This window comes from Columba livia, chromosome 2, assembly GCF_036013475.1.
Source record: "Columba livia isolate bColLiv1 breed racing homer chromosome 2, bColLiv1.pat.W.v2, whole genome shotgun sequence".
NCBI classification, from domain to species: domain Eukaryota; kingdom Metazoa; phylum Chordata; class Aves; order Columbiformes; family Columbidae; genus Columba; species Columba livia.
Genome location: NC_088603.1, coordinates 141,716,636 through 141,730,844, shown reverse-complemented (window position 1 = coordinate 141,730,844; position 14,209 = coordinate 141,716,636). Strand labels below are relative to the sequence as shown.

At 38.6% G+C, this 14,209-nt stretch overlaps 1 protein-coding gene across 50 annotated transcripts in view; it reads right to left on the bottom strand.

Moving 5' to 3' along the window:
* Nucleotides 1-643: 643 nt before the first annotated feature.
* The window catches only part of RIMS2 (regulating synaptic membrane exocytosis 2), a 469,796-nt gene continuing 456,230 nt past the window's right edge, over nt 644-14,209 (bottom strand). For all 50 annotated transcript variants that reach the window (XM_065054186.1, XM_065054187.1, XM_065054205.1 and 47 more), the window contains 5 exons: nt 7,166-7,307; nt 5,763-5,875; nt 5,136-5,237; nt 4,031-4,170; nt 644-3,602 (listed from right to left, as the gene is read on the bottom strand). In XM_065054186.1, the coding sequence (XP_064910258.1) occupies nt 3,384-3,602; nt 4,031-4,170; nt 5,136-5,237; nt 5,763-5,875; nt 7,166-7,307 (716 nt within the window). In that variant the 3' untranslated portion in view covers nt 644-3,383. The remainder of the gene's footprint in view (nt 3,603-4,030; nt 4,171-5,135; nt 5,238-5,762; nt 5,876-7,165; nt 7,308-14,209) is intronic.

Genomic DNA, 14,209 nt, shown 5'->3' with positions numbered 1-14,209 from the left:
CAACTTGTTTAATATTATAGTTTGACAGCCAAAAATCTAAGGCTGCAGCTTTCCTAGTGGCAGGAACCATACCTGGGCAGGGAACACCACTGGCTTTGCTCCAGGGTGGCTGGGCAGTGCCCTCCCAAAGGACCAAGGAACAGGATGGGAGCTCAATCCACAACCATCCTTAAGAGCCACTCTGAGCGAGGCTACCCATTGCAGACGCTGGAAGTCCAACTGAGTGGCACGGCCACTCCACACTATGCAGTAGCACTTCCCAGTCCCAGCACATTCAGTGCGCCAGTTACACCAAAGTCTGAGCTTGTCCCTTAAGCTGGGCTGGCATCTCAGAGCCAGCTCCATCCCTGGAGCTGTGCCCCTGTTTCGGCAGGTGGGAGCAGGAGAGCGGCTGGAGCACAGAGATGGTGCTGGGCTAGGGGAGAGGCAGCCCCAGTCTTCCCCTGCTCCCCTGCCTGTGTGCACACACGGTGCAAATACCTCTGGCAGTGAACGTGTTATTTGACAAACGGCACTTCACTTGCAGCACCGTTCCGAGCACAACAGCTTGTTTGTTCTGCAGCTGCATGGGGCTGTTTCCACAAAGTCCACTGCAGGACGCTGCCCACCACCTCAGTGTCATCTCAGAGAAAAGCAACACAAGTTCTGTAAAGAAAATGTTTTATTTAAAGTGTTAAATATCATCACCAGAATGAGTTTGATTTACATTAGTTGGTGTTCATTACAGGCCTAATCTGCCCCCCTTTTTTTTTTTCCCCAACTGTAGTTCCTTTTAACTTTTTAAAACGTACTATGTACAAGACAGCAGTGATCACTGGAATAGTGCTATTTACATGACTAAACCATAAGTAGAGTTGCAGACATGTGAAAATTAAAAAAAATACATTAATTTTTTAAAATAAATACTGCATAATGAAAAGTATGTACAAACCTTCCATGCGTCATGTCCTTGATTTTAAAATTCGAAATAATTTATATAGGACTATGTATTCAAGAATGTGTGAGCACATCTCACAGTATCAAGAAAGTGGTTACATATTTTTGTTTAATATCCTGGGGGATATTATAGACCACGTTAGTAGTATTTATTTGCTGCTGGTAGACAGGTGTCTAAATTATTTCAATAAATATAACTTTACCATTCTGTCCATTAACTTAACAATAATCCATTATATGAACTCTGAAGACAAGACACAATCTTGATTTATATGATATTGCACAAAGTAAAAGGCATTTTAAGTGATAATTTTATTACTTTTGCCATCTCATGAGGCATGTACAATTTCTTAATGGGAAACTTTTAATATACTTTCAAATAAAATCAGAATAATTCTGTGTGGCCTTAAAGGTAGATGTTAAGAATATTTCAAAAATTATTGCAAGTTTTCAATATTAAACCTTAAATAGGTATTAAAGGCATACAAACACCCAGAACAAAAAAAGGACATTTTGTTATTAAATGTTAGCCAGTGACATTCCCTTTAAATAACTTAATTTAATGAGAAGCTTGAACTTGCAGCACCACCCAACGGTAGTTACTGTCTGCTATGAAAACCAGGTTTTTGAGGATCCATTGACTGACTGCAGTTGAGGGTTCTGGTAATGGTATGAAATAGCTGTCAGAGTGGTATTGATAAGCTTTCTTTAAGGCTATTTTACCAACCAAAGACTGACATTTTTCAGACTGATATTACCTAATTATGTCTTTTGCAACACAAATGTGTAGTTTATGAAAATTGAACTTTACAGCAGAAGAACCGTATGAATTAATAACCTTTGTTGCTTTTGTAATCTCAGACATGTAGCAATTAATTTGGTTTAGTGCAAATAAGTGTTTACCTTTATTTCCCCCAAATCAACCATGTACTTAATTTTTCCTCTTTCCAAAAACCTTTAAGAAATGATAGTTCAACATTTGAATGAAAGATGCTGGTGCTGAAAACAAATTTATTGAAGACATCTTACAATGGCCACAAGATTCCAGTATTTTGCTGTAGAATTCAATTTGAAGGTGAGAAAAAATGAAAATAAGTTACCATGCACTGTACAATAAATTGCAAAAAGTTCAAATATCTTTTTTATCAAATACATGCTGAATTACATTAATGTACTCCCAAGCCATGTTGCAAAATCCTTTTCAACATGCTTGAAAAAAAGTAAGTTCTTAAACAATATTTTTCTCAAATAATTCAGAAATGCAGAACAATCTGCAACCCTGAACCAAATATGGGGCATAAGAGAGTAGTAAGTCAAAAGGTAGCCATTTTAGAGTATGATGATCATCCTGGGAGACAGAGGGGAAAAAGAGCAAAAGAAAGAAGGGAGACTGGGAGGAGAGATAGAGAAAGGAGGAGGTAAAAGAAGTGTACAATTTGCACATTATGTTGAACTTTACAAGGCTTGTACCTTTTACATTTAAATAAATTTAATATATTACACTTATTTCTTGTCACATAAACAGAATTTTAAATATTTGCTAGAAATTATTTTTTATTTTTAATATACGTCTGCAAAAATACAGACCATGACTGGTTTAAAGAATGATAAACGTGGTGTGTCTTTGTATCACCCTGTTGCATTCTCTTCCATTTAAAACCATGCACTAGTGAAATTTATTTTTAAAAATAATATAAATTATCGAAAATGGCTGATTTATTCTTTTTTTTTTTTTTTTGCAAGTTGCAGCCCCAAGAAAATAATTTAAGTGTTCAGCTAAATCTGTGTCCATGCAAAAAAGTTTCTTTAATTTCATACAGTACAGTATATCCACAGAATTTTATTTTTCAGAGAGTCCATCACATCTGGGGTTTCACTGTATCTATAGCTGGAGGTATGAAGCCCACCACTTTAAGTCTTGAACCTTCTCAGTATGAAGAGTTTTCGGATCTCAAGCAACTGCTTCAAATGCCAGTTGACTTTTCCAGCATCCTTACACTCTTTTTTTCTTCCAATGTCTGTTAATCCACTGACTTGTAACATGGCTTCATGGGAGGGTAACTCCATTTCTGTGGCATAATCAAGCTTTAGGAGGGGAGGGCAGATAAATAAAGAAACAGGAGCAACAAAACAGATATGCCATTTAAAAGGACTTCTGTTGCATGAAACAGATTGATTCTTTTAGTTTAGTCCATGGCTTCAGATTGGACCGAAACTGAGTGTCCCTGAACTCCAAACCTATCAGTTCTTCATGACTTAAGTCCTTCACCTGAGGGCCTTCCATAGGGCACAATGTGTGCAACTTCCTTGAGAACACAGGATCGCGTTGCAGCCCTAGAAACAGGCTCAGAAGACACAACATTAAGCATGCAGTGTTACCAGGGTTTGCGACCTGTAATTTTTTTGTTTTTGTAACGCTGGTTGCTATGACAACAGTTTCACAGCTGCTATGAGCGAGCATACGAAGGTCCTGTTGAACTTTCAAGAGATGATTGGGAAGCTCTTCTAGTGAGAGGAGCTAAAGTTGGGTCTACTAGGGAAGAAGGAGGGAAGAGTTTGAACCACCCAATCACCATGTTGGACAGGTCCAGTTCATCTAAAAGTATCTGTGCCACTCCCATAAAGGATTTGTGATCCATACGTCCATAGTCTCCCCAAACAATTATCTGTTAGCAAAAGAAACACAAGAAAATAGAAAAAAAATCAGCAAAAAATGATGAGAGCTTCAATCTGATTCTTCAAATGCCTCTACTTATTTAATTATAGTAAGGAATGAGATACTTGACTGCTGGAACAGTTTAGTTCTGTTCATACAAACCACGATGCAGTGACAGAAACGACCTGGGCAGTAACAGAGCAGTTATCTGTAACACTAATGAGCCTATACACATGGTAGAGGCAAAATAATCTAGAATTAACTTTTGTTCAGCAATGTCTACTTGCATCAGCAGTTGTTACTGTAGTATTTGTGTGCTTAACAAGGATTTGAAATAGCAGAACTTGCCAAATGAAGCATTAAAGGAGTCTGAAACTCATTCAGTGCAAACTGTACAGCTGATACTTTCAGATTCAGAAGGATATTGATGCAAGTTACCTGTAAAACTTTGCCTTGGGGACTTTCTTCAAATGATAGAAGTTGCTGATAAAGTGGTTCCAGCGTTTTTCTTGCTACCTTTGTTTTCTTTTTGGCTATGCAGACTCCATTTTCTAATAGATACACCTTTACATATGGTGCTTAAAAGAAAGAAAATAAAGAACAGTAAGTAAAGAAGTTGCCCAGATTTTTTGTTTAGCAGATGCAATGTTCTATCACCATATGATAAAATCTGCCTTTTACTGGACATATAACTTACATGAACAAATCTCCACAAGCAATATTAACATTTACCCAAAAGCAAAGCATCCATGCATTTTCTTTACTTTTTTCCCTGGCGTAATTTTTTCTTTACTTTTGTTTCTATATTTCTTTTGCCATAAAACAATTCAGATTTTGACCTGGAAAAATTAGATAATCCTATATATATAGTATCCCTATACTGTATAGTATGCAAAATAGGCCTGTTAAATAAATTAATTACTTGCATTGACTTTGGTGAGATTTGGATCAATGCTCCAAATTTATTAATTTAAATAATTTAATAATTTAAAATTATCTACAAGGTGAAATTCAGTGAAGAAAAGGCTGTGACACGATTTCTATTTTGGCAGAAGAGCTTGCTAAAAATATCACTATTTTGTCCTTTTTGTACAGTGTTATAGGACATCAGACTATAAAATAAGGGGCAAGTATCAAATATTGGTCTACTTTTCAAGTAGGTACCTATTGCACACCTCTTGTTGATTTTGTCTTCACCCCTAACATTCCTGTATCACATCTTCAGTGTATACCTTTCTTTCAACCCCATAACCAAGGATTCATTGTTTATTACTGAAATTCTTTTGTGTGTTGTGGTAGCACAGAGATCAGTTGTTTTGGTTTTTTTCTCACAAAGCAGGGTTGATTTTTGGTACATACTGTAAGCCTGTATGCCATTTCAGTACATTCTGCATTTCAGTGTACAGTACTGAAACCTACTGAGCAGTGAATTTGCTAAAAGAGTTTATGTAAGTTGAACAGTAAAGCTTTAGAATCTGGGGGGAATGTTGTGGGAGTTTTTTGGTAAAACACTGTTCATGTTGCTAAGATTTTTCTTCCTCACCTGGCAGTGTCTTTGAACCTGGTTTTACAACAAGGCCACGAGCTCTGATTATTTCTACTTCCAGTTGTCCTTTCTTGTCCATCATTCCCACCTGGATATCTCCTACAAAAAGAAATCCTGGCACTGTAATTCAGAAATACATAAATATATGGAAAGCTACTGGAAGATCTCAGATGAATATGTGGTGACTTGTATCTTCCGCATTCCACCAATAGGTATGATCCAGATTTAAACACTACTAGATAATTTAATACTTGTCCTCTTCACTACTTTTTACATTAGTAAACAATTTTAAAACCCTGCAATAGCTTTTTGTCTCCTATTTTGCATGCCCCTATCACTTCAAATCAAATTTTTTTTTTATGGTCTTAAGAATTTCAGACAAAAAAAAGCACCAAGGAAATTAGTATGAAGCAACTCTGTAAAGCTGTGTGAAATCTCCTCATTAGGCATCTAGTTTAAGACCAAGAATGACAATATAACTTGTGAATATAGTTTTGGTCTTAACTGAGTTGTTCAAAACCACATGGGAAATTCATATTTAAAGAACTAGAATCTAGATAATTCCTATGTTCTAATTACCAGACCCAGTAGATTATATTATATCTACAGGATATAAATGCTTACCCATCGATGGTGTTGCCAAAGTCTGCCGTCCTACAAGCTGGGCAGGACCAAGTCCATCCAGAAAATCACTGAACTGGCTGTCTGCAGCCAACCTCACACCAGGGAAAATCAAACTAAAAAATAAAGTCGAAAAACACCAACAATAAACACACTTGAATTTGCCCTTTTTTTGTTTTCTAGATGTTTTGCATTTAGCATTTGTGGTTTTGGTACTACTGGTCACAAGGAACTTGTTTACACTGACAAAATTACAAAACAATTACTGTAATTTTCAAAACTTTACAGTGTTCAACAACAGCAGTAATTCAGCCTCCAGCATATAACCAAACAGGTGAAGGAAGTGCTAATCCCTACTGTGTCTAATTTCCACAGTAATATTTTTCACCATGCTCTCTTTCTCAGTATATTAAAGACCACTGTTAATTGTTGTAGTATTCATATGAGACTGGTTTAATAAGATACTAATACATGCCCTTACCAGTAAGTTAGTTACATGAAGGTAAAATTGCTCATGTTTCTCAGTCAATGTGAACTCGGTGGCTGAATATCAACTGTATCAAGTGAAATTAGTCCATTAGACTGAATACTGGTCACTATTTTTAAAATCGCCTTTAAACTCAGCATCCATTATAAACATTTTGTTGGGAGTGTCTTTGAGAATGACATATATTCAATAATGGAACTTAAATCCACTGTGGCAAATGACCAAAGTAACTTAAAATTCAAATTCTTGCCATAAATTATCTGTGACCCATTAGAAGGCAACAAGAATTAATGAGAATTGTAATGATCAACCATAAATAAATGTTCATCTCAAGTGCATATAGTGCATCAACTTGGACGTGTAAGATGTATTGTTCAGTGCTGTGAGTACCACTAATATATCTATCCCAAATAAGGTTTTTCTGAGCAGTGTCTTGGACAAACCACTCAGAAGTTTTTCAACTTGGGCTTTTATGACAAGCGTGATGCATGACAGTTTCATACTTCTGCCCAGATAATTTCTTCAGGACTAATTAGCAGAATCTTTGAAAAACTCTTGAGCACAGTGAACAGCACCTGGAACTGCTCTGGAAATGCTTTGTTCTGCAAAGTACAGATATGAGTGACAATTTTCTGAAGAGAAACTGTCCTTTTCTGTGTTTTACCCCCTGGCCTGCAGCTGCTGCCCCTCCTGCCACACCGCAGGCTGGTGGCTCTGACGCCCAGGTGCCTTCTCATGGCACCACAGAAACCATCCTTGTCCTTCCTGCACCAACAACTAGAGACTCTGTTGGTCACAGGGGAAGACAGGCTTGGTCCATCGATGGCATTAACTTGTGAAGGGAAATCTGACTATCAGGATCAACTACCAGTTTCATGGAGAAAAACGCCAGGTAACCACAGTCATAACCGCTGCTTACTTTCCCTCAGAGCTGTAGCTGTTCATGCTCCCATCCGTCGACTCCCGGCTGGCCTGACGGGTCATCCAGTTCCTCATCTCCACGGCCAGCCCTGTCTCTGTGCTCCTCTGGACCGTGCTGCGCAGCTTCTTACCCCCTGCTTCTGTGGAGACAAAAGCCAAGTCCCCATTGCACTGTGCTGTGGGGCATGACTGCAGGCACCGCACCACCACGCCACACCTCGCAGACTGAAATTAGTGACCTGTACCAAAACTTCCACTTTAAAATTACCATTTTTTACTAATAGGCAGGCAGCATTGTAAATCTCTTTTACAGGACCATACTTCTGTCACCACCTGCTCTGCAAGGACAGCCACCATACGCAAAACACAAGTCTGCCCACAGAAGTAACCAGATTTACATTACCCATAGTCTAGTGTGTTTAAAACATGTTCTCCCTGGATGAATACATCCTCCCTAGGAATTCAGATACAATGTCACCATGATGTCAAAACCTGCAGGGTCTGAGGAATGTTCTAATTCAGATGAATTGTTTGATTTAAAAACATCTGGTCATTATCTGCTAAATCAAGTTCCAGATATCCATTAGTGAGGACTGTAAACAACAAATCAAGAACCCTTCCCATTCTTTCTTCTCTGTTCATGCTCTTCTCATTTCACTAGCTGCTTTAAATTAGTAACTAAAAAATACAGTATTGATTTATGCACAATATGAAACTTTATTTCCACCTCCAAGAGTAACAATTTTTGCACCTTCTTGCATGTTTTAATTTCAGTTGTAAAAACAGCAGTGACAGATAGCTGGGTACCAGACACGGGAAGAAGTATTCCAAACTTAATACAGAAGCATTTTAGTGTAGGAATTTTGACGAAGACTTCAGCTGGAAGGTATATTGAAGGTGCCACCAAAAAAAACACCAAATCTGAGTGGGAGTGAAGCCTCAGTTTTTCTTTCATGAATATGACTGTCACTCCATGTCACTTCTGATTTTAGATGCTGTTCCCTGCAATGGTGCAGGGAGTTCTGTCTTCCAATTTCTTTTATCTGTTCAATGGATAAAACCCCCTGACCTCAGCACAGCAATGCATGATATACTGATAATACCATAAAAAAGGAAAACTCTAAACATATACACCACCAAATGATACCAGAAATCATAAATATTGATGAGTGTAGAGTAACATCCAAGATCTCGCCCTGTTCTGCAGTTATTTGTAGCCTCTGTTGCCCCTGCACCACCTCTGGCTTATTACATCCCAGATGGCAGAAGAACTGTTTGACCTGTGGGGTCAGTGAAGCTCTAGGGATTTGAGAAAGGGAGGAGACCGTCCTGGGATAAGGACTCTAACACCCTGAGGAGCACAGGGGCTTAGAGCAAGAGGACCTCTACCCTTGGACAGGGAACTGGAGAGGGGCACTGATCTCTCTGTCCCCACAGTGTCCCTCTGTCCTACAGACTGCCCTGTGGCTTGAAGTCTGCTGGGTCCAAACCCCAGGCGCTCAAGTCAGGGGGAATATTAGGTCAGATAAAGAACATGGGAATTTCAGTGAAGTGGGAAATAGATATCCAAACCACATTGAAATCCCACTGGCTCCTTGTCAAGGAAGATTTAACAACATTCAAATATTTAGCAGTAGTGAGACATTTCTACAGCAGTATCATGAATTGTTCAAATCGTATTGCTCATATAGAATCACAGAATGTTCTGAGTTGGAAGGGACCCACAAGGATCATCGGGTCCAACTCCTGTCCCTCCATGTGACAACCTCACAGTTCACACCATGTGTCTGAGGGCTTCGTCCAATTGCTTCTTGAACACTGTCAGGCCTGGGGCTGTGACACCTCCCTGGGAGCCTGTTCCAGTGCTGCACCACCCTCTGGGTGAAGATCCTTTTCTTAATGTTCAACCTAACTCCCCCCAGCATATCCTCCTGCCATTCCCTCAGGTCCTGCCATTATTACAAGCTTACTTTTCCTTAAGACCATAACTTTTAATCAGTATAAAAAAATTACAAAAGTAATAATTTTGCTCTAAAACTTCAGCTACCCACATGAACTTAGTAAACAAGTGAAATATTTTTTTTTATTATGTCAAAACTGCTTCTGAAAAATCCCCATCAATATCTGGTGCAATAAATACAAACAAAAAAAGATACAAGGCTAAAAGGCTAACATGACATGAAAAATGAAGGGCAGAAGTCTACAGTTTCATTTCTATTGGGTTGCACTGTTCCAAGTATCTGCTGGTTTTATTATTTATATCAAACTAATGAAAACTGGCAGCTGACTTCCAACACTGGTCAAGAGTTGTTCTAAAATCCAGTTATTCATATCAAACAAATATTCCCCAAAAATTGTCTGAAAAAAACCCACGCTATAGTTTTGTAAAAAAGGTACACTGTGTCATAGTTACATGCGAAAGGCAAACAACTTCCAAAGTCCCATGTTCTTTTCATTAAAGTATTGTTACAGGTTATTACTCTTCAATTTTAAGAGCTCTTTTGATTAGTAAGCACTCATTTTTGTTCAGTCTTTTGTTGAATGATGGTCGTTCTTGGTTCCTTGTTGCAAACATGAATTTTCTCATGCAAATTTAACAGAAAATCTCTATTCTACATGAGTCTTCAGTCTTTTCATGTCATATATTTCAAAGATTTTGGGGCTTGGCATAGGTATGAGTTTGAATACATGATATGTGAAGGAGTATATAGTAACTTTTAATAATTATCAAGGCAGATTTTTTTTTCTGAATTAGAATTAAGTGTGTATGCCTTTACTGTACCAGAACATTACCACAAAAAAAAAAAAAAAAATCAACACATCTGTTGCACATCAATTTACAGAGAAATTAAAGCGGAACTGGTGCAACTGCCATTCACGTCTTCATAGAGGCACATGTGTTTAACCAGCTCTTCTGAGCATCCCTCTGAATCTTATTTTTAAGCAGTTTTACTTTCCCCCATGTATTTGAAATAAGTGCCCTGGTTCACATGAAGCCAGGCCAACAGCTGAAAAAAATACAACTTTGATACAGCATGTAAGTGAGGCACCCACAGTACATCCAACTTCTGTGTAAGTGTGGGTGGTAAACAGAAACTATTTTGACCTTAACATTGAATTTAAGAGACTATGTAAATAACAATTTTCCAGTTTTCAACAGGAACAGGCAGAGCTCTCTGATTGTCCTGAAAGAGAAAGATCTGACCTTTCAGCAAGGAGGCTCCTAATCATGATGTTTATGTTCTTTGAAACAAGAATTGAAGACTTAACAGCGAAATGGCAATTTGGAATAGAAGTACAGAAGAAGCCTCAGTTCACAGTCATGACTCCTGAACCATTGCTTTAAAGATGAATATTCTTTCAAATCAAGCTTGGCTAAACTAACGTGTAGTAATACGCATGAGAAATACCTACACTTGATTGCCCACAACCCCAGCAACACATTGGTCCCTGGAAAAATGTAACAAATCAAACCACAATCCATCAAACAATTTAAAGGCAAAGACAGTATTTATATAATCCATAATTTGTGTTTCTTAAATTCAACATTAAAATACTTAAAAGGTGGCAAGTAGCAATAAAAATGCGAAGCAGTTTCTCAACTCAAAGAAATAGACTTTGGTGCCATACTTCCACGCCGTAGCTGGTGTAAGACCTGGTAGACCGTTGTACCACTCCAGTAAATTCAGACAGTTTTCCCTCATTCCTGCCTGGAAATTAAAACCTCTTCTGTTGTGCTAATTCAACTACTTGTGTGGCTGCATTCTGTACTGGACCCAGCCCAAAAGGAACAAACCAACAATATGTTTTAAAGCTGTTCTTTTTCTTTTTAAGACAGATCATTTCCCAAAAACATTTGTGAAAACAAACAGACAGTTAAATGAGCCCAACTGAGGTGATGTTAATCTCTAACCAGCTGAATAATTTGGGAATGCCACTAACACAGAAGTAAACATGTAACTCTAAAAGTGGAGATTGGGTTTGTAATCATAAAATACCTATACATACACACTCACCTCATGCATGTTGTTTTATTCCTACCAAATGAAAGGATGCAGAAACAAGGGAGTCGAGTAGTGTACTTTGTTGCTAAGTAAGTTGCTGACCACCTACACTGAAAATAATTTTACTTGCAATTTACTAAACTCTAATAAAGAACATTGAAAACGTTCTCAAAATTAGTATAATCTAATTGCCTTAGAAAGAAGACATTTCTCTCAAGTCCTCATCACAAAATATGGAATACATTATCTGAAAACACTAATTCAGATTCTTGTGGCCATATTGTAAGGAGTGGAATAAATTACCAGAAATAATTGCTTTGGCATTTATGAAAGCACATTCATTCTTACAGTTAATCACACTGGTAATTTAACTAATATGGTTACTGCAAATAGACTCCACAGGCCACATCTTCTAAATCAATCATACATGGAATTATTTGTTCCCGCAATTTGGAGTGCAAATCACTTGCAAATTAGGAGCGCAAAACTATTGATATGATCTTCAATATCAGATGAGGACAAGTCAAAAAGTGCAGTGAATGCAACAGATTACCCTCCATAATCTTGGATCTAGACAGATGAAATCTGCCTCTGGCGGGGAGAGCAAAAGCTCTCAGCAAGAGCTTCCGACACCTGCCCAGCCCTGGGCACAGACGCTGAGCCAGGACGTGGCTGGAATGGGCAGGGGCAGCTTGGCCACGCCAGTCCCCAGCTGGTACCTGACCTCTTGGTAGGATTTCTACTGAGCAGAGAGCAGCTGTGGCTTTGGAAACGTGCTCAAGTACTTGCAGTGGTGCTTTTCTACTCCCCTCACCTCACCTAAAAGGCTGCATAAAAACTGCTTCAGTATTTTCACTGTTAGATCCACAAAGAGAATAAGCTGCCTGTAAACGACCACTTTTCAGGAGTAAAGCTCTTTGAGCATCTAGAGATCTGCTCTGGGCATGTTAAGAAGAGGTCAAAAAAATCATCAGAGCCAATCTAGGAACATTTGATCCTACTTAGGAAAAGGGGGTCAGGGTAGGTCCCAGATGCCCTTGCAACCGCACAGCTCTTGGCCGCACTCTTGAAGCACTGCTGGGAGCCACACCTGAGTTGCTTCTTTCCTTGCATCTCCCACAGAGCCCAAACAGCAGACACGGATTAGGATCTATTCATTTAAGCAGGATTTTGGAAACCCAGATTCCACAGTCACCTCAGTTTGAGAAGCTTTCAGCCCATCTCTCTGAGTCTCAGAAGCCAGTGCTAACCAACAGCTTAGGAGGCCTTGTGTCACAGTCCTTCTGATGAAGTTTTCTCACAGCGCATGCTGTCAGTGTTTATGGAGCCCAAAGAGCACTGGCAGGGCCAGGGAGAAACTGTAACCAGGGGCTTTCCCTTACTTTGCACTTGTAAGGAAGAAGGGAAGACCTGCATTGCAGTTCCTGCTCCAGGACGTTAATGGCGTGCCCTGATAGCCCAAAAGCAGAGGTGTCTTCAGTAGGGAAGCTGTTAAATATGGCAGCAGCCAGGTTTGGAAAAGAGAGCTGGGGCTGACAGCCTCAGTTTGTACTATGAATTTTTAAATTCCTTGGGAGGCCTCACTAGTTTTTTTCATTTTCATTTCACTTTTTGTCCTGTGTCTTTATGTTTCCTCCTCTCACTTTCCTCTGGCCATACTGGAAGCATGGTTACTTAAGATTAAGTTTAATTAAGACAGCACCTAAGAAAAAGTGAAAGAAAGAACTGAATTAGACCATCAGCTTCAAAACTGTTCCTTGGGCTTCTGGTCAAAGGCTGGTTTGAAGCTTTCAGGCCCAATTCTAGACAAATCCACCTCACAGGACCCAAGATGCAGCCATCAGGAATGCTTTTCTTCATAGATGTGTGAGATGTATTTCCAAGTCAGCTGCTATACTGAGATTTACTGAGCTAGTAAACTACCCCTTGACTAGCCAGTCTAACCAGAGATCCATAAAGGTTTAAATCTAACATGGAAAAATACACATTAAATGTCTCAAACATGGGATTAAAAAAAAAAAAAAAAAAAAAAGAAAAGCCAAGTTCTGATGCAATAAAAAATAGCAAACATCAATTGCAGAATTGATATATTATCCTTATTACTTCTATTTATAAATGTGCAACTCCTGACAGTGAGATGTGAATTGGGAGCACAATAGCACAGAGCCACTCAGGCCGTCCCACCACTTCTGCAGAAATCTCTGTTTCTGTTACTGATAAGACCATTGGTTTTCTAAGTGTGGTCAGAGGACACAGCTGCCAAAAGTCTCGAACGATTGCTGTAAAACTGAACACAGGGAGATGACAATGAAGAAGCACATGGCTTTGCAGCCCACAGCTGTATTTCCCATGTGCCAAGTGACCTGAATTTTTCAGGAACCCTCATTTAGACCAGTTACGATCTCCAAACAGGTAGATGTTCTTATAATTCAAATATAACAGGTCTGGCTTTGTACTTATTTTTGCATGTGTCAAAACAGAATGGTAGCAGTTTCTATCCACTTTGTACATTCTGTACAACAATCTACGTGACTACAAGAAATGCACAGCAGTGGGAAATCAGTCTCATCCCCAAGCTATTAAAATCCTGAAAAAATAGAGCAAGGTATTTTGTGGAATTACGTTCTAATTTTATATACCGTTTACATAAGGAATTACTAAATAGGTGCACATCTTCACCACAGGAAATCTTTAAACCCAGTCTTTGATTTTGCCTATGACAAAGGCTGACCATCTGAAGTAAAAAGAAACCACCACTGTGGTTTTGAGTGATAACGGTTTGAGGTTTCTATGTACTTTTAATTTCCTGTATATAGAACATTCTTATGCATTTATTAATAACAATTACTCCATGAAGTGCCAAAAGGACATTAAAATTTCTTAAGTAGTGAAGGGTGTATATATCGAGGAGCTTAGAATTGCTTTTTAATTTTTGTATTACGTGAATTGAGAGCTACTTTCAAAATATGTAATAATAACAGTAACACCATTCTTTAACCCAATCTTGATTATTTTTAGTATAGTTAGGGTCATTATAC